General features: G+C 41.0%; 2 protein-coding genes across 2 annotated transcripts in view; one reads left to right on the top strand and one right to left on the bottom strand.

Annotated features, from left to right (window-relative positions):
* Window positions 1-9415, bottom strand: part of PDILT (protein disulfide isomerase like, testis expressed) — a 24216-nt gene extending 14801 nt beyond the window's left edge. The window contains 5 exon segments of the mRNA XM_036392560.1: window positions 317-523; window positions 8367-8588; window positions 8715-8769; window positions 8772-8874; window positions 9381-9415. Of these exon segments, the coding sequence (XP_036248453.1) occupies window positions 317-523; window positions 8367-8588; window positions 8715-8769; window positions 8772-8874; window positions 9381-9415 (622 nt within the window).
* Window positions 5382-20402, top strand: LOC118692759 (acyl-coenzyme A synthetase ACSM3, mitochondrial-like). The gene is made up of 14 exons (XM_036392804.2): window positions 5382-5437; window positions 11795-12060; window positions 12834-13044; window positions 13488-13695; window positions 14503-14646; window positions 15196-15352; window positions 15909-15988; window positions 16949-17072; window positions 17373-17453; window positions 17579-17680; window positions 18358-18485; window positions 18584-18683; window positions 19312-19431; window positions 20076-20402. Exons 2-14 carry the CDS (start codon window positions 11860-11862, stop codon window positions 20160-20162), a joined length of 1743 nt encoding a protein of 580 aa, XP_036248697.1. The 5' UTR covers window positions 5382-5437; window positions 11795-11859; the 3' UTR covers window positions 20163-20402.

Here is a 20402-nt window from a genome sequence, read left to right as displayed (position 1 = left end):
TTAATGTTTATTGTAACAACTGGGAGTCAGTTGTCTTGTTGGGGCAATTCTGTACTTGGTGGAATAACACCAGTAATTAATTTGACTCTGTGAACTTAATAGAGAGAATACTCAGTTATGCCCTTGGAAGATGAATTCAGATTCAAGTGCCTGCATTGGTACAGAGGCAATTACATATTTAACACCATGGGCCAAACCAGCTTCCCACCTTGTGTATTTTTATCTGAGCATCTGTATTTTTCTTCTCAGCAGGGTAATAGATGGGTACATCCTGTCATTACAGATCATTATCTTATCAGTGCATGAGACAGTTTACCTTTGCAGTCTATGGGATCTTCCCTGCTGCCATTCACAAAAAATTTCACAGTAGGAAAGGCTTGAATATTAAATTCTTTTCTCAAGTCATGTTGGTGTGTCACATCAATTTTGCCAAACTGGATTCTTGGAGCTTCTTTTTTAAGCTGTCGTGCAGCCTCAGCAAATTCTTCAGATAAATTCTGAGAAGACTGAGATAAAGTAACATCTGGAAAAGGCCAATCAAAAGCAAATGGGTTACATAAGCCACAGTGTGAAGCTTTCTAGTGGAGGTTGTTGTGTCAAGCGCTAGCTGGAGGGTTTGAATAAGTCTTCTATAACTCAGAAGTAAATGAGGGATTATATTTACTTTGTATTGATGCTGGTTTTTCACACTCCAAATGTCCTCGAACCAATCACGATGAACAACCAGCAACATTTCAATATTCTTCTGTTGGGAAAACATGTGGAGCAATTAAAAAGTAATTTGACTGACTATGCTGGATATGAGTTTAAGAGAGGTGAAGGATAGAGTTAAATATTGCTCACATTAGGACTCAATGATCAGCACTTCACTGAGGCAAACTTTTGTAATGCAGAAAGTACAAAAGTACATGGAGGAGGGAAAGAGAGGAGCAGAGTGTGGTGTTTGAAAGGTGTTTGAAATATTTTTCAAAAATACATGTTTGAAAGGACATGTATTCCTCATGCTGTCCTGTGTGCCAGCCCTTCCCCAGCTCAAACAGCAGCTGTGTGTTTGGTGGAAGGAGAGGGGCCATCCTAGGCTGGGCCCTGGAGCTGTAAACTTATATTAACATAAAAAAAGGACAAGAGAAGGAAAGCAGGCACACAGACTGCTCTGCATTCCAAGACAAGTCAGAGATAAAGGCCTGGAGCTTTATATTTTTGCAATTTGGGTTGAAAAAAACCTGAATTTTGATTGAAATTGAGATACTCTGTCTTGTTAAATTTCTTTAATTATAAAGAACAAAACTTTTTTCTTTAGATTAGGCACATAAAGTTTTTTTGTTTCTTCAATAAACTTTGCAAATAGGAAGAGATGAAGAACATGCAGTTAAATTTGGTTTCATAAAATTGTTTGTTCTTTTGTGTGTATATGGGTGTTTTTGTGTATACACATGTTCAGATATATAACTGTACAAGCACACCAAAGCATAAATGTAACAAAACAACTGTCTTTTGTTCTTTTACAAAATAGCAGATGTGAAGACATTGCCCAATGTGGTTATACCCAAAAAGTAAATGGACATTTCTGTAAGAGTTCTAATACATGAAAGATAAATCCATATTCTAACTCAGTGCTGAGTTACATTCCTTGCATTATTCATCATTATCCTTGCTCTGAATCCCAGCCATCAGTCATTTTCTTCCACCTTACTGTTGCAGCAAATGTGAAGATTAGCATCAAATAATGCTATTTTCTCCAAATATTGAAGTGATAGTGCTAGGAACTTCCACATCCAGTCACAGACAGACCCATCTTGGCAGAGGCTCACAGAACCCTGCACTGGAAGAGCTGCTCCAGCTGCTAATATGCCAAAGGGTTCCTGTTAGTAGAACAAACTTAGAGTCTGCTCAGGGGATACTCGGATACCATGTGATGAAGAGAAGGTGCTTCTCTAAATAAAGTAAATAAGCCTGAATACAACAGTCCAAACCCAAATTGTGCTCTAATTGCCTCTAAAATTAGTGTTTCATCAAATAAGCTTATTATGATTTTTCAAAGAAATTTTACCCAAACTTTAATATTTTATTTCCAATTGATAAAAATGGTCTTGTGAACCCTTCCCTCATCAGGATTGTAATTTGTTATCTCCTAGCACTAAAAAAAGGGGGAGAAAATTATCTCCAGTTGTACCCGAATATGCTCTAGAGACAACAGCAGAAAACCTGCAATTCTGACCTGTCAATGTAAGAAATTGCCTGTCTACCCTATAAAAATACTTCTGCTTCTAGGGACACTGAGTGTTGAGCCTTTATGAAATATTTTTGCTGAAAATGACTGCAAAGGTGGACTATTCAATAAGACATGGAGTACTTGCAGTGCAATTTGAGAGTGCTGATACACAGAGACTGCAGGTGGCAGGGCTAGCCCAGAACAGTCACTGGGCTGTCCAAGAGAGAGGGTGTGTGGCTCTGGACAGAGCAGTAAACCCCACAGCAAACCAGGATCCAGCAGCTTTCAGCTAATTCTAAGTCAGTGTTTTACTGAATTAGCTGACTTTACCAGAGGCAATTTCAGTACAATGATTTTTTTTTCCTAATAACCTAAGGTTGCACAGCAGTTTTACCACAGCTGGGAAAGTGGAAGCTGAAATGCTTTTTGCACAATGAAATAAGAAAGGGAAGAATAAACTGTTGGTGAAACAGAAGCTGAAGTTTCACAAATGTAACAGAAATATTAAGCTTAGACACTAGACATTTAGGTAAATTGTCTGGGAGAAAGAGGGTGTAGGATCCATTTTTCTCTGAAATATTTTAATTCCAAACAGATATTTTAGCAATGATTTCTTTTCACTGAATGGCCTGAGTAGTCAGAGTTGCAGCTAACTAGGAATGTAAGCAGCAGGCTTAGATAATGAGAGTTGGTGGAGTTAGTAGCTCTGTGCTGCAGCTGGGAGAAGTGCATGACTCCTGCAGTCAGAGACAGGAGAACTTTAAGTACCATTAACCTGCTAACTGTGAGACACAAGTTCAGTGAGTGAACAGCCAGATAAAAACTGTTTCCTTGGCTACCCAGAAATCATGTGGAAACATCCATCATGCACCTTTCCCCTGCTTTCCTGAGTGATTAGACTCCTCTTCAGCTCTCCATCAATTCCTTTTCATTCCACTCATTCTCTGTTTGCCTCCCAGGTGCTTTATCTTTCAAGTCGTTTGAGTGTTGCAGGAAATCATCACTCCTTTTCTTTGGAGCCTTTTCTTGAATTTTGTTTGGCTTCCTCTGGTTTAGATTTTTATTGACACCGATCACTTCAGGCCATGGGATGAGGAAGCAGCTGCTGGGGCTAAGGTGGCATCACAGGCTCCAAACTCGAGGAGCATCAGCAGGGAACAACAAAGCAGACATGGATAAGAGGCAGCAGAGCTGTGACAAGGTCACCAGGGAAGGCAGTGTGGGTGGCAGGACACCTGTGTAAACCAGTGTGCTGTGCCACAGCTGCCAGAAGGAAGAGGCCCTCCAAAGGCTGTCAGCTCAAGAACAGCATTGTATTAACAATGGGAGAATGTTTCCATATCAGTAGTTTTTATAAATAAAAACAAGGATAAAGTAAGGGTTTGAAAATTAAAAGTGGGAAGAGAACCAGAAATCCTGTATTTTGACTCTTCCCTCTTCAGTGCATTGACAACCTGAGTAAGCTGCTTCTTCTTTTTCATGGTGCAGTTTACTGAGCTAAAATATATTGAAATGTGGACAGATAAATCTTTTGCTGACACATGAATGTGTTTAATGACCCTAAAGAATTCCTGAAGTGGTTGTACATAGAAGCACAATGAGTTAATTTTCCTTTAGCTAATTGCTGGTGTCCTCCAATCTCATTATTCTGTCTGAACTGGTGGTTTAGGGATTGCAGCAGTCATTGTGAATGTGCCTGTTGTCCTGGCAGATACTGATTTCCTAGCTGTTAGTTTCTGACATGGTCACAAAACCATTTCAGCAGTCCCATTTCTCATCTGTGCAGGCTGCTTTTACAGTTGCACTACAGATATAAAAATTTCTCTGTAGAAGAGTCTTGAGATGAAGGATAGATTCACGTTTAACCTATCAGAGTAGAAGGATGTTAATCCTGCTGCAGTTGCAAGCTTGCTTGTGTGACCTTGAATTCTCCCCTTCTCTTCTAGAGTGAGATACAGCCATAACCTCTGGTGCTGACCTCTCTACTTCTTAACTGAGGAAATTTGAGATTTCCTTCTATGTAAACACCAGGGTCTATTCTAAATTTGGGTTAGTGCAAGCATTCATTAAAATAAGCATGTGAGAGACACCTACATGAGGGACCCATGCTAGTAAGTAATTCTGCTGCAGGTAACTTCAATTTATTCTTAATAACATCACCTTCAGCTTTTGTGCCTTAAAAAGGAGATGTTTGTCTTCAAGAGTAACCCTCATCTTGCCTATTAAATGTCATTATCTCAGTCCCAGGTTGCAGGAATACTGTGGCTAACCCAGTGCCTCACTAGATGTACAAATGTTCTGCTAGAAAAGGCAAACATCACCTTCTCAGAAGTGGGAGCGTGCTTAGCACACAAAGCAGCAGCACAATGTCTGCACCACTTGTGTGCTTGTCTTTAGGTTATCCCCATGTTTATCTAGGATCTGAAAACTTTTCACTGGAAAGAACAGCAGCAGACATTCTCAGAAGGCTGGGGAATCAAGCATTCACTGAGGTCTGTGGTTTTCCATGAATTCTTCTGATAAGTTGGAGGAAATGGTGTTAGCATGTGCTCTGAAGGCTGTGCTTTTGGCAAGTGTACAAACTTTATTCTCTCTGTGATAGGCATATTTGTTAGAGTGATTGAGACTTTTTATGGTGCTTATTTGCTTTTCTCTGCAGTGAAAGTCAACAGAGGGACTTCTATTCAGGCAGTGTAAACACTGAAACTCTCCCATGCAGGCAGCACTGATCTAAGGCCTACCTCTGATCTACCAGATCTCTGCTGGTGACGAGTGCTCTGAATTCCCTGTGCTCAGAAGCATTTGTGTGGAATTAAGATCAGTTTAGTGTGGACTGGGAGATGCCACAACCTGCACCAGCAGAGCACTTTCAATTGAGTGCTGAGATGAGATGCTGGGCAGGACTCACACATTGCTGGGTGACACTTGCATGGTTTTCAGGCATGTTTTGTTGCACAGAAGAGCTGGGATGAGAGAGGAAGAGCGCTGGGTTTCTGGGTCAATGCTTTGTTTTCACACTCAGTGCTTGCCCTGTGAACTTTGCCCAGCTCCAGAGGGATCCATGCATTGCCTGGCTGAAAGTCAGCATGTATTTATAGCAACCCTTCCTGAAGGAAGGCAGACCTGGACACTGTCAGGGTGGAACTGACCAGTATTAAAAGGGCTTGGGCGTCACTGGGTAGAAAACGTCAAAGCCAACCTCACCTGACAAATACTGTGGGACTGGTAAGTAAATAACATAAAGCAACAGGGAAAGGTTTTCTTATAATTGACAGGTGATCTAAGGCACAGTCTTGAATGAAAGTTTGTAGCTCAAATGTTTCTGGTGTTGGTACAGCCCCAGAAGAAATCCCACCTTCTAGGAAGCCTGGGATTCCTTCCCACTCTCTGTCTCTGTGATCTCTAATGAGTCAGGAAGAAAAAGATCTCAGGTCTCACATTCATTCTGGATTTCTGAAGCTAATTCCTGGCAGCCTCACAGATTTTCTGGGTGATCTGGGCAATATTGTTTTCTCTCACATTACCTTAGTTTCTTTAATAGTTCCTTGTTGGTAGAGGTTGTTTATTTAGATAGACTTTTTAGAAGTAGGATATAAAGGATATAGGTTTATGGCTTTTCTGTGCAGGTCCCATCTTTAGTCTCCTTGTGCTGTGGCAATGAAATTATTACAGCAAATGAATCAGCTCATTCAGCATCATGGAGCCAGGTTTCCTACAGCCCAGGGCAGTGCCTCACTGCAGGACAGTTTTTCACTGCCCCAGAGGCTGTTCAGTGCCATGTCTCCAAAGGGAGCTCTCTATAGAGATTGAGGCCAGTGATTTCCAGATCATGGACCAGTGCTGTGGAGCTCATCACTCCCGGGAGTGAGTCCATCATTCTTGCCAGGGACTGTGGATGCCTTTATGGTTGTGGGGAAAGGCAATCCATGAGTTTTCAGTAAGGCCTTTGATCCAAAGCAGAGAGTGATGAGGATCCCGGGAGTAACGTGTGTCTGGGGAGCAGAGCCTCATCTCTGTGTTTTGGAAGATGTGGTGGGGAAGGGAAGAGTCTGTTTGTCCTTCCCTTCTGAAGAAGGCAGGTGTGAGGGTGGTGAGAGATCAGAGAGGTCCAAGACTGCTCTGAAGAAGGGGCAAGGAAACCTGGTTAGACCCCCACATCCTTGGAGTGCCCAAGTCACTGAGCTACTCTGAACAATTCTTTCTCCATCTCCCGTCTCTTTCTGAATTTTTTCATGTCTGTTTTCTACTCATACTTGGTTGCAATCCTGAAGGGTGTTGCAATATCTCCCTGTTGATAATCTCTGCCAGCACCAAGAAAGTTTGTTTACAAACTCTCCTCTGACCTGGTCACTTGGATGCTGTGCTTTGAAACAGCTCTTACAATACAGAATGACTAAGGGCTTTTTTTTTCTGGTAAGTTACTTTTTCACCAAAATTGTGCATCTTTAGAGAAATAAAACAGTACACAACTGCAGATTGAATTTGGCAAATAGCTTTAAATACTCCACAATTAGTAAACAAAATCTTCCTAAATTTCAACACTTTCAGAAGTATCTAAAAATTTAAAACACTACATTTTAAATAATTTTCTAATGTGATTATTCTGAATGATTAAAAACACTTGAAGTTTTATAACCTTGTTTCAGGATTAATGAAATGTTTGGTATGATCCAAACATATTTTGTTTCCTGAATCTGTTAGTGTATTTTAGATTTTGTTGTTGAAAGTATAAGTGTTTTCATTTCAGGTTGACCTACACTACGTCATTATTATTATTATCTTTATTGTCTTCATTATATTCTTTATTTATGTTATGATCAGTTTAATTGTTTATTGCTATACTATCATATAGTATATTATATATTAATATTAAAGTTAAATATTTTATTCTATATAATATGTTATTGTTGCTATTATATTATATTTTATGTTATACATTATATTTTATTATATTTTGTTTTTTTAATTTTAGTTTTTAAATTTTATATTTATTTTTAATTTTTTTAATTTTAAAATTTGCTGTTAATTTTTATTTATTTTTTATTTTTTATTTTAAATTTTTTATTTTATGTTTTTATTTTCTTTTTATTTATATAAAATATTTATATATTTATATTATATTATATTATTATTATTATATATTATATTTTATTATAATTATATATCAGCAGTAAAATTCACATTTGGTAGTGATGCAAAAGACCAAATTAGATGCACTTCTGCAAAATTAGGATATTGCCTTAATTTTGAATGTCCCTTCCAAATATGGAACAATTTGGGGTGTGTCTGGCACCTGCTGCCAAAGGGGGTCGGGTTTGGCAAGTGTTTGTGTAATTTAAGTTTAAGGGGATGTGTGCACTGAGTTCAGGGAGTTTGGCTCAGCAGAACAAGGTCAAGCCCAAGCAACAGCTGCCTTATGCTGATCAAAGGGTTCCTGCTAACAGCAAGCTGCTGGCCAGTGCAGATCCCTGTTTGGGGCATGGGAAATTATGCAGCACCTGAACTTTTAGATGGGTAACATCACAAGGATCTGCCTCTTCGCTTTTGCCTTTGTGATGTACTTGATGGCCAGCCCTTATAACAAGGTTAGTTATTCAAAAACCCCACCAGTTTTGTCCCCCAGGAGGAATGAACATGAACCTTAAAAGAAGGACCACAAACCTGCCTCTACCTAATCAAGTACTCCTTTTGGGGAAAAAGAACAATATAATGTAACTACAGATATCAAAACATTGTAAAAAGACAACCCCTAAAGCCCAAATGCTCACAGAGGAGAGATGGATCCAAAAAATCTCATACAAAGTGCTGATGAAAATGCAAGAGGGAGAAAAGCACTCTCTGATTAACTTTTGTTTGGTTGGGTTTTTTTTTAATATGTTTTAGCCGTCACTGCTGTGAAACACACACTTGCAAAATTAGGCTGTGGAAGCAAAGAATGCTAACTCAGCACAGTCTTATGCAGCAGACTGGTATTTAACCACCCCAAAAAAGAATAAATTACTGCAGTTACAATCAGAAATAGATACATAGAGGAAACCAAAACAAACAAGGACTACCAGGGGACAAAGCAATGGTAAAACAAGCATTCTTGAGTGCCCCAACATCAGCCATTCTCTGCAGAGCCACCAGGGTGAGAGGGGAAATGGATACTCACAGAACTTCACCAGGAGGTATTTGGTTTCCTTCAATGCTCTGTCAAAGTTGCTCTTTTTCAGCAAGAGGACGTGGTTCTCCTTCTTTATTTTGGGGAGCTTGGTTTTCTTTAGCTTTGCTTCACTTGGGCTTATGCTGTCTGCTGCCAGGAAGCCTGTGAGAAACAGCAATAGAAGAAGGGAAAATGGATGTCTCTTCATCTTGTCCTGCCTTTATCCAGATACTGAGAAAGAAAAAAGTGAAGGAGCATTAAGCAGTAGGGTTTGCTGCTGAAATGTCTGCAGCTGTATCAGCCAAACCAAGAGGCTGATAAGGTTGATAAGTTTACTGCCAGTGGAGCCAACTGCACCTTTCCATGGGAAAATTAAATTAATTAAGTACTTCCTCATCTTTAGTAGTGGTTGTGGGAGGCGGAGAAGTTGGGAAGAAGTATGGGGAAGTTGGGTTTTCTGTGTCTGAAAATAAACAACCCAGGGAGAAGGTGAGAGAGCACAGGAGGAAACACTCGCCTGCAGAAGCACCCGCGGGTTCCAAGTGTAATTAGACACCCTTCTCTTGTCAGGGCTGCAGACAAAGCAGCAGGTCAGGTACCTGGGACAGTATTTGAGGGCTGCTCCTCTGCCTAGTGTTTGCTTGTCTCTTGCACTTATGGATCTACTAATTGTGGGACTGAGAGTGTGCTGAAGTCAGGGGAAAACTCTCATTTCTTTGCACAGGTAACTTTAATGTCTGTAACTCTTTGATGTCTTGTCTGTGAGGCTCCCTTCTGTACTTAAGGGCCAAGTTGTAGCTCAAGTAAGCTACTAATTTGTGGTTTAAGCCAGATTTTGCCATTGGTTTTCAGTGGTAACACAGTTTTCTGTGCAATAAATGAAAGGGGCTACATGTACCAATTCATCCTCAGGATTGCAATCAGCTGTGCATGTGAACTATGAGGCCTCCTCAGACAGCCATTTCAGAACATTTAAAAAATATCTTACAGAAATATTGAGATACTGGAATTCCTTCAATTTACCATGGAATTATTTCTGTAAACACCTGCAGGTCCATAGTTGTAGTAGAAATATCTTTGACCCTTAAACTCTGATAAAATTTGTGAACTTTACCCCCAGAGCTGTAGCTGGTAGAGGAGACCAGGCACAAAGGACATAGCATTTCAGTGGCATGAAGGACAGAGCTGACTTGAAAACAGGTGGGTCTGGATTAGTAGAATCAAGAAGAAATTCCTTCAAAAATGACTCTTTCTTCTTCTTGGGGAGTAAGAAGTATTCTTAGCACCTTGTGCCTTTAGGAGACTTTTTATTCAGGAGGGCATCACTAAAAAGAAGGAATGTTCATTATGGGGGTTGATGTGGTAGCCTCCATTTTCTGTGGGTGAAGGATCTTGGGGGGCATATTGCTGCAATTTATTCTGTTTTCATGCCTGCTGTGAGTGGGGCTGGGTTTCCAGCAAACTCTTTTCTATGAGGCTCAAAAGCTTTGTGTTGTAATGCACCTTGAGATGTGTTCCATTAGTACTTGCAGAGCGTGCCTAATGAAATCAGGAGCTGTGTATTCAGGCTGCTTGCAAGATAAGATCACATAAATACAGATTCAGCAATCAGGTACTAAAGGAGAAAAAGAAGCAGAAAGATAAGAGTTTCCCATTTGACTTTGTGGTCTCTTTCTCTTCATAACAGCTCCTTTTCAAAGATGTCTTTCAAGCAACATACTAGTAAGGTTAAAAAGCATCTCTCAGAATTGCAGGTTAAAACTAACAAGGCCTGTTTGAGCTGGGCAGGCAGTGTTTAAGCTCAGAACACAGCCTAAGGCTCCCAGAACAAAGGTAGGATGGCAAAACAATTTGCCGAGAGAGCTGGTGTTCCACTGTCTGCCACTAAAACAAATAACCATCAACTTAAATCCCTCCTGGAAACCTCCTACCAGGAAACAGGCTCCATCGTGGAGAGGGTTTCTAACCTCTATGTCCTGAAAGGAAACTGCAGAAAAAGGAGGATCATACAACAGTCCATCCTGCCAGGACAGATTTGCAATGAGGAAAGGAGTGAAATTTAGTGGAATTGAACTGGTGGAGCACAATGTTTTCTTTTAGACACAGAGCAGATAAGATCACATTCTGTGCAATTCTTCATCAGTGCTAGCTAGCTTTGGCTTTCTTTTTGTGCTTTGTAGTTTGAGACCTATGGGAAATCTGCCCTCTGCAGAAGTCACAGTCAGCAGGAGACACTGGATTCAGGATCAATAATATTCTAGAGCCTTCTGCTTAGTTACCACTCACACCATGTGGCCAAGAGTCATTGAGTCAAATATGTGGCCAAGAGCCATTGAGACATGCCTGACATGTGCACCTTCTGTCTCAGTTTCTCTAGTTTGCCTCACAAATGCAGTGATTTCAGAGTGATGCCAGTTACTGTTATTTATTGGCATTGAGCACTGGAAGCTCTCACTACATCTACTCTTGCAATAAATAATGCAAATGTGAAAGTAAGTGCATAGAATCACTGGGAGACAGGTATGTGCTGCTGGCTGTTAAATAATGACAACATCATGTCACAAAAAAGTTTAAAAACAAAGCTGATTTCATAAAATTTGGGGGAAAATTCCCTTAGATATATGGGTACACCCTTAAGGATTTAATTACACTCAAAACAAGTTTATCTGATGATTCAGCTCCTGTGAGTGAAAATGCAGTTTTCTAGACTTTCAAGGTTGGCCTTTAAATACCTGTGGCATTAGCAGTTCTGTCTCTTCCACATGTACCAGTGTGTTGTATAGGAAAGACTAGGAGAAGCTGGAAATGTTGGCACTTTCTTTGCAAGTTTATTTTACAACATGTATCTTTTCCCAAGCTGCACAATTCAGCTGAAGTGCAAAGCAAATGGAAATCTTTGGCACTTTACCTTTGCTCACCTACTGTCTATTTTGAGTTTATTCCATGCCCTCAAAGAAAATAGAACTCATTAGAAAACAAATCAGAAATTCATCAGTTTTATTGGTCCATAAATTCAGTGTGACTCGCCATCTAGTGCAGGTTTAGGGCATAGCATAATTACAGAGACAGTTTTAAGTCAAGGTGATAGTCTCCTAAAACACTTCAAAAGTAGTGGTATTTCATTTCTGTAAGCAGGCAAAGTAATATAAAATTTACAGGAATCCAGACATAGATATTGATAAAAGGACTGGCAAGTGAAATTTTAGAGATGAGATATGAGAGTCATTCATCAGCTGACAAAGTAAAGGACAAATATTCTAATGAAAAGCAGTGCACAATCCCTTTACAAGCAAAGGAGGAACATAAAATAATAGGGATAGCATGGATGTGTTCAAACAACCTATTTATTCAAGCTGGTTTGCATTAGTTCACCCAGCATCAGAAACAAGACAGCATCCAATAACTGTCTGGTTTAAATGTCTTTTCTTTCATTCCAGGTGACTGATTCCTTAGATGTACACCTGATTCCTTCCCCTCACCATCTGATAAAACATCATTTATCATGAGAACATTTCTTAAATCCTGGATTCCTCAGTGTTTGTGGATTCTCAGGTCACCTTCCAGAACATTCCACGGAAACAACCGGCTTCTTACATTTCAGATTACTTCCCATTATGAATCTGTAAATCAGGGTAAAAAGGAAGTGCCAGAATATTTCAACTTTGCAAGTGATGTCTTAGATGAGTGGGCACGACTGGAAAAGGTAGTATTTGTCTTTTATTTTATAGACATTGAATTGTAGTTTAACCCCAGCTGTTAGCTGAGAACCACAGAGCCCCTGGATCTCACACACACACATACACACACATCCAATGGGATGGGGAGGAGAATCAGGAGGAAAAAAAGGTAAAACCCATGGGTGAAGGAACAAACAGATTAAGAATTGAAATAAAATATAGTAATAAAAAGAATATTAATAATAATTATCACTATTTTAGAAGTATTAGTAGAAATTGTAGTGATGAAAAGGGAGATAACAAAAAAAGAGAGAAGAACAAAGAAAACCCAGAAAAGATGCATGATGCCCAACACAATTTCCCCCTGCCCCCTGATGGACACCCAGCCTATCCCCAAACAGCAACTGGCACCTCTCAACCAACTTCCCACCAGGGTATAAACTGAGCAGGACCTCCTGTGGATGGAATATCCCTTCAGGCAGTTCAGGTCAGCTGTCCTGTCTGTGATCTCTCCCAGTTTTCATGCACCAACTTGTTGTCAGAGTGTGAAAAACTGGAAATTCCTTCACTTAGTTGTTGCTAAGCAGTGCTTACTCTATCCCAGTCAAAACCAGGACATGGTGGAGCAAATCTCAAATGATACAATTTTTTTAATGGTACTGGATAGTACTAGCACCATTTTATTTTGTTTGTCAGAAAGATGGGTATCACTCCAAGAAAGGAGTTGCCAAGGGTGATTTATATTGAAGTGGAACCTTTTAAAGTTTGTCTTAGTTTAATATCTGCTCGCATGTTGTAGGATGGAAGAAAACCAGCAAATCCAGCTTTTTGGTGGGTCAATGATAAGGGAGAGGAGGTGAAGTGGAGCTTTGAGGAGTTGGGCTCTCTGTCCAGGAAGACAGCCAATGTCCTTTCTGAGGCCTGTGGTTTGCAGAGAGGAGACAGAATTGTAGCAATTCTGCCTCGTGTTCCTGAGTGGTGGCTCCTGAATGTGGCCTGCATGCGAGCAGGTGAGTGACTCACGGACTCGGTGGGTGCAGGCAGAAAGCAAACAGAGCCCACAAGCCATCTGTTAGATTAGGGTGAAGAAAATGCAAACAGGAATATTCTCTTGGGGCCTCTACAGCTGCTCTTTTGCCTAGAAGGAGAATTGGCAGCACCCACACAGGAAGCACAGGGCCAGACATGGTCAGTCAAAATCAGTCAATTCAGCCAGCGAGGGCTGAATGGCTGCAACCAAAGGCCACACTTGACCACATACATTGGAAGGGAGCTGAATTTATAATGGAAGAACTTAGAGAATTAGTGTCATTAATAATTCAATAGATCTATTTTACTCAGCTTTTAAACTGAGAAACATCCATGATGAATACAATCAGCATCAACAGAGAGACATAATCAAGTAGTTTTGGGAAATGCTGAGTTTTCTCAATTACCTCTTGCTTTTTTCCAGGAATTGTCCTTATTCCAGGAACATCCCAACTAACAGCCAAAGACATCTTATACCGACTCCAGGCTTCAAAGGCCAAGTGCATTGTTACCAATGACACGCTGGCACCTGCAGTGGAATCTGTCCTGTCTGGCAGCCAGTTCCTGAAAAGTAAACTCATTGTAGGCCAAGGGAGCAGGGATGGGTGGCTGAACTTCAAAGAACTCCTTGCGTGAGTATCCAGCTCTTTTCTTTCCAGTTCTTTGAGGTGGAGGGAGCTGTATCATTCAGGAGACATTGCTGAGTTGTGGGAGTAATTTTCAAAATACAAGTAAGTTACATTTTTGCACTCCTCTGTCAACTCCCTGATTTGTTACTATACTGGTAGAGGTTCATCCAATCCAGGTTTTGGGAGCTTAGTTCATGTCCTTCAGCTTCACTTCGCAGCCTGCCAGTTTTTAGAAGCTCTCTGCTTCTACTGTAATCACCAGACAAGCACACAGAGTTCTAAACAATTGTTAAGAGCTTGTCTGCCAGAGCCCATTCTAATGGCTCTTGATTAAATGGGAAAATACCATTGCCAGCTCTTGGTGCTCAGTTCTTTCTTTTCTATACTATCCTGGTAGCTCAAAGAATCTGAATTGTCCATCAGTCTCTTGAACATTAATGACCTACTATTTGTAATAAGATCAATGTACTTGGTGTAATAACCTTAGTTGATTTCAAGTGGGGGCTGGTTTTTGCTCATTGGTTTCTGGTTGCTGCTCCATAATCAGCACCTGGAGTGCCCTTGCTAAAACAGTTGCAGACAAAGTCACTGAAATATTCTATAGGTGCTCATATCTTAAAAGTTCTGGCATACAGGGCATACTCATTACAAGCAAAATGTGTTCTCTAACTGTTCTTACCTGTGTTACCACTTATTTTGTGAGATCATTCACTTTGGCCAATTTTCCTGTCGAACTCCTAAACTATAAAAATGCTGTTGCCCTGGTGGAAAGCTGCACATAGTGACTGGAATACATAATTTCTTCTGAAGGGTTGCATCTGCTGACCATCAGTGTGTCAAGACAAGGTGTCAAGACCCAATGCTGATCTATTTTACCAGTGGAACTACGGGCTTCCCAAAAATGGTGCTGCAGTCCCACAGCAGTTATGGCATTGGATTTGCAGTCAGTGGCAGGTATTACCTTGCTGTTCCTCCCAGGGTCCTGATTAAGTGCTGTGATCAGCATTGAACTGAACATGAGTCCATAACATTCCAGTAAATGCAGGCATTGCATGACTGTAGGATCTTGCTTCTTCCTCATCTTGAAAATTAAAGGATACTTTTCCCAAAGCATTCTGAGTTGGAAGCTGGTCATCAAGGGGCCAGAAAAGTAACTTGTTTAGTTTCCTGGAGAAATGAGTTGTGACTTAGCTGATGTCTCAACTGCACTGGGTAGGGAAAGCCTATTCCAGATGATCTGTTTGGGTTCTGCTCTAGATCCAGATTCTGCAACTCAAGATGAAGATGTCTTGCACTGTTCACAAGAAAAATAAATGCTCAAAACATTAAGCAGGAGGGAAGGAAGGGAAATCAGAGAATATTTAAGACTCTTCAACTCTCTGAAACTTTCTACAGAGCCCCATTTGCTGACACCACATCTTCTAATGAAGCCTCCTGCTGTGACCTGGGTCTGAGTCTCTCACATTCTCTGCAGCATTTCTTTCATCTCTGCTTTTTAATCAGGTATTGGATGAAATTGACTCCTTCAGATATAATGTGGAACACCTCTGATACTGGCTGGGTAAAAGCAGCTTGGAGCAGTCTTTTTGCACCATGGATCTGTGGATCCTGTGTCTTTGTCCACAATATGCCACAGTTTAAACCAGAAGTTATTGCAGAGGTAAGCTTAACATTTTATACTGTAATATTTATTTCCATTTTACAAAAGTGAAGGAAACAAACTGGGCTCCAGTCCATGGGCGCCATTGCTTAGTAGCAGCAGGGATAGTACTTCCCACATCCCAAGGAATCATCCCTCCATCGGGTGCCCATTAAACTCAAGGAACAAATGTTTTCCCTCCTGGTTAAGCCATGTGTCATTGCTCGAGTGTAGAAGACAATTGGATAAAGATGCAGGATATAAAGATCTTGGGATCACTGCTGTATTGCCCAATATTGAATCTAAACCTTACTTCAGGTATGGACTTCCAGCTGCCTTGGGGGCAGGCTGAGGGTGGGCCAGTATTCAGAATATGGCATAAACCTGAATTAAGGCTCTGTTTTCCTGAATTTTCAGTGAGTTGCCAGAGTGCCTGTTCTTCCCTTAAGGCACTTTAAACCAATCAGCTGATTGATGCCTCTCAAAATTGGCCTCTTTTGTTAACCACATGCACATTCACAAGGTCAGACCCAGCATCACACTTTCTTTTCAGCACAGTAATTTCCTATTTTTCTAGACTCTCTCAAGGTATCCCATCACCACCTTCTGCACAGCTCCCACTGCCTTCCTCATGCTGGTCAAACATGATGTGAGCAGGTACAGCAGGGAGGGGAGGGAGGCTGGGCTATAATGCTGGGACACCTCTGCATGCTTAGTTCCTGAGGTTCCTCAATTCTCTTTTTCAGTTCAAGGAAGCCTAATTAGCAAAGCTTGCTCTCAGTAAAGACCACTCTCTATTTTCAAATGTGAGAAGAATTAGCCACACCATAGGCTAATGGGCTTCAGGGCTGGGTCTTTGAACAGACAGCACTGAGGAAACAAAGGAGATTTTTTTTTTTAAGCTGTCACTTCCTCTGAACTTAGGCTTCACAGTTCAATTTAAGTCAATGTTTTAGGCAGCATTGGATCAGGGAGTTACTGGTGCACCATGGAGTTGTTCTCACATGCTTGAGAATGAAGGGAGCAGTTAGAGGAGTTCCACATGCTGAGAGTTATTTGGCAGCTGTTCTTCCTGTCTTGTTACTCTGTAAAATAGCCAGCTTGTGAGAAGTGGTTTGCAAGGAGTTTCACATCTTTGGTAATGTACTCATTCTTGTCACATAGGTCTTTCATTCTGCCAAAAGCCAATCCAGGTTTAGCAGAGTTCAGCCTCTGTGTATCTATTCATCCTTCCTTTTGCTCTAGAAAATTCTCTGTGTTATATCTGAGCTTAGATGTTGGCACATAACTGAGCTTTCCACACACATTTGATGTACTTGTTCAGATTCCTCCTTTTATGTCAGCTCTCCCAAGGAAACACTTTTTCTCATGCATTTTCCAGCAGAAAAACCTACTTCTATTGCCACAGAGATAAACCACATCATCTTCAGTGGCAACTCAAGCAGTCTAGGATTCTAGTCAAGGTGTGCATAACAGGGTGATGATTGTCATTTCCAAAGGAGCTTGTGAAGTTTTAGGTGTACTTCCTTGGAAAGCTGAGGGAGGCTGTTCAGTTAAGTCTATTTACTGTGCTTTGCAAGAGTTAAGAGAATTATTTCATTTGCTGTTCCTCTCAAGCTACAAATTCCTGAGTCTGAAGCACTGTGTAACTGGAGGGGAAGCACTCAATCCTGAAGTGTTGGCAAAGTGGAAAATCCAGACAGGGGTGGATATTCATGAAGGATATGGCCAGACCGAAACAGTACGTTTGCAATAAATTTAATTACTGGTATTAAAACCCTTCACCGTCTTTACTTCAAAAGCAGAACTAAAATAGATTATTTGCTCTGGGTATCAATTTGTCCTGTGTGAGGTTTTAATGAAAAATATTAAAGCAGCTCACATCCCAGAATCTGATGTTCTTGAGAACCACAGTGCTTTGGTCCTGATTCAGCCCTTGTCACAACAAAGTTACAAAGAGGAGTCCTGTCTAATGCAAATAATAATAAAATTTACAAGGTTGCAACAATTTTAAAAAATATTTTAAAAATCTATTCTGCAGGTGACAATCTGTGCCAATATGAAAGGAATGAAAATTAAACCAGGCTCTTTGGGAAAACCTGTTCCCCCTTATGATGTGCAGGTATGTGGCAGTTGTGGGTAGAAGAGTAAGGCAGTGCTGTGCCCCTTCTGTGCCCTGCACTGAGCTGCAGCAGATGTTCCTCTGAGCTGATCAAAGCAGCCCTGCTGTGTCTGTCCTTTCTGCAGATCGTAGATGAGCATGGGGCTGTTGTGCCTCAAGGAGAAGAGGGCACCATTGCTGTCCGAGTGAAACCCACACGGCCCTTCTGTCTGTTCTCCGAGTACTTGGTGAGCCTGACTCGCTGTGTCTGTGTCTGCTGAGGGACTCGGGAGAGACCCAGGGCAAAGGGCTGCCAGGAGCAGAATTCCATGCAGGATCCTCAGAAAGTCTCACTGGGTTACTTGAGGACTTTGAGCCTCATCAGTGCATAGTTTCAGGAACAGACTGACTGACAGAGTGTAGCTTCAAAATGCAACATGAACCAGGAGATACCTTGTTCCAGATATGTGCCATGCCCTTCATGTTCAGAGCATCACTCTTTTCCCTCTATTCCATTCTAATCTTTGTTTAAACATTATTGAAGGATAGCCAATAAATTCTACTCTTACACATCAGAATCTCAGGGAGGCTTTCCAAGGCACAGGTATTTTATTCCCTCATACCACTGTCAGAGGTACCCCCATTCCCTCAGGCACTGCAGTCAGAGAAACCTTTGTACAGATGCCTGTCATACACAACATGTAAACCAGACCAACAGCACAAACACAAGCTACAGCACAAACCCCTCACATGTAGAGGATCATAAGGCTCTGAGGTAGTGACACCTCAGTGAAAATATAAAGCAGTACTGAACACACTCATTTTGAGTACAATTTTTTGTTCATTTTTAGCATCACTGCTAAGGAAATGCATTACAACTCACTAACAATAAGATAACTTTTTGGAAATATTTGATTGTTGCCAGGATAATCCAGAGAAAACTGCTGCCTCTGTGCGAGGAGATTTTTATCTCACTGGAGACAGAGGCTTTATGGATGAAGAGGGATATATCTGGTTTGTTGGAAGAGCTGATGATATCATTAACTCTGCTGGGTAAGGCATTTCCTTTCAGATTTGCCTGATGAAATGCAGCCTGGAAAGCCCAAGGACTGGTCCCTGCTGCTGGGCTGAGCTGTCTCTGTGCTCCCCAGGTACCGCATTGGCCCCTTTGAAGTGGAGAGTGCATTGATAGAGCACCCAGCAGTGGTGGAGGCGGCCGTTGTCAGCAGTCCCGACCCAGTGCGAGGGGAGGTAAAGCAAAATAGGGAAAAACGTAAAATAAATACCCTTTCTACTAAGTACCAACTTCCTTATATGTACCAGGCTTCCTTGGAATTCAGTGTTGCAGACTTTTGAAATTAGGTGGGAATAAACATTTTTAAAATCCATACCCTGACAGATCTTACAGTTTCAGATTATTTCTTTGCAGATTTTTATGTGGGGAAAAAAATTAGTTTTTCAGACTAATCATATGATCTTTTTGTCTAAGCAATGAAATTTTGATTATTTCTCATTCACTACTAAGCATATGGTGGCAATGATATCCAGTGTTGAATTTTTGCTTTATATTTTTCCAACTTTGCAACATTTCTTTGAGCAACTGGGACAAGATTTTAATCTCTCTTTATTTTCTGTACTAGAACTTCTTGAAAGTTTAATAATGTATAAAGTTATAAAAAAAGTGGAAAATAGCAAAACATTCTCTGCTCCAGAATGAGTCCTTCATAGCACAGCAGTTGATAAAAAAACAGCTAATGAAAAGGGAAAATAAAAAAAACGATTTGGCATTCTGAATTTTGACATTCACTTTTCACAAAAAAATTATTCCCTTATTGCCACCTCTGGAAGTTAATGGAACCCCTTCATTTTTGTGGCACAGGTGGTCAAAGCTTTCGTTGTTTTAGCTCCTGCTTTTGTATCACATGATCCAGAACAATTAATACATGAGCTTCAACAACATGTCAAGAAGGTGACTGCACCATACAAGTATCCAAGGAAGGTAAGTACAGCCCAAAAAGACAGGTTCTCTCATTGTACCTGAAGTTGTGCATTTTTTGTCCCACCTCAGCTCTTTTTCAACACCTTTCTGACAAACACTCCAACCAGAGTTAGATAAAATAAAAGGAGATGACAGGGTTTGATGCAGCTGCAGCCTTGGGTTGGCTGTGTGTGCTAGAATGGACCCAGGGGGAGGCAATGGTCGTGAAATTTTACTTCATGAGGGCCCAGTCTTTCTTTCCTGGAGTGCTGGAGTTTTCACAGCAGCTCAAATGGGCAAGGCATTCCATTCTAACCAGCTCTACCTTGAGCTCTCCTCTGACAGATAGCTAAATCAAAACAAAAGTTCCTGCTAGCATCAGTGGATTGGAATCCATCTCTTCTCACTAGGAAAGACACCAGGAACTCCCTGTCCTGAAAGCTGAAGCATTCAGCTCCTAGAGATCGTGGTACATCTCCCTGCAAGTACTGTCTGTGCAGTAGCTACAAGGTGTAGTAAGGAATTCCACCATTTCAGCCCTGATTGTGCAGCTTCCCATGTTTATCCCCAGCTATCCTGTGCTAAAAGTGTTTTCACAATCTTTTGTTGCACCTGGAAAATTACCCACAAGTTATTTGGCTACAGGGAGCATTTTTGCCTTTCAGGTGGAGTTTGTTCAGGAGCTGCCAAAGACAGCTACTGGGAAAATCCAGAGAAAGGTTCTAAAGAACAAAGAGTGGGCAAAGGTATAAAAAGAGCAAGAGTGATCTGGAAAATGTGGAGAGAAATTCTCCATGACACAAGACACAGAGCAGGTTGTCATGACCCAGAGCAGAAGGAGAACATCAGGAAAAACAAAAAAGGAGAAAACATTCTTGAGGATATGTGGTATTGGAACCACTTTTGCCATCAACCTACAAATTTTCAGAAGGAAGGAAGTGCAAGTGACTCAAAGTGTGGAATGGGAGAAAGACTCAGGTGCATACAGAGGT

This window comes from Molothrus ater, chromosome 16 (assembly GCF_012460135.2).
Source record: "Molothrus ater isolate BHLD 08-10-18 breed brown headed cowbird chromosome 16, BPBGC_Mater_1.1, whole genome shotgun sequence".
Classification (NCBI taxonomy): Eukaryota; Metazoa; Chordata; class Aves; order Passeriformes; family Icteridae; genus Molothrus; species Molothrus ater.
Note: the sequence above shows the minus strand (reverse complement) of the source record. Positions and strands in the feature narration are given on the sequence as shown.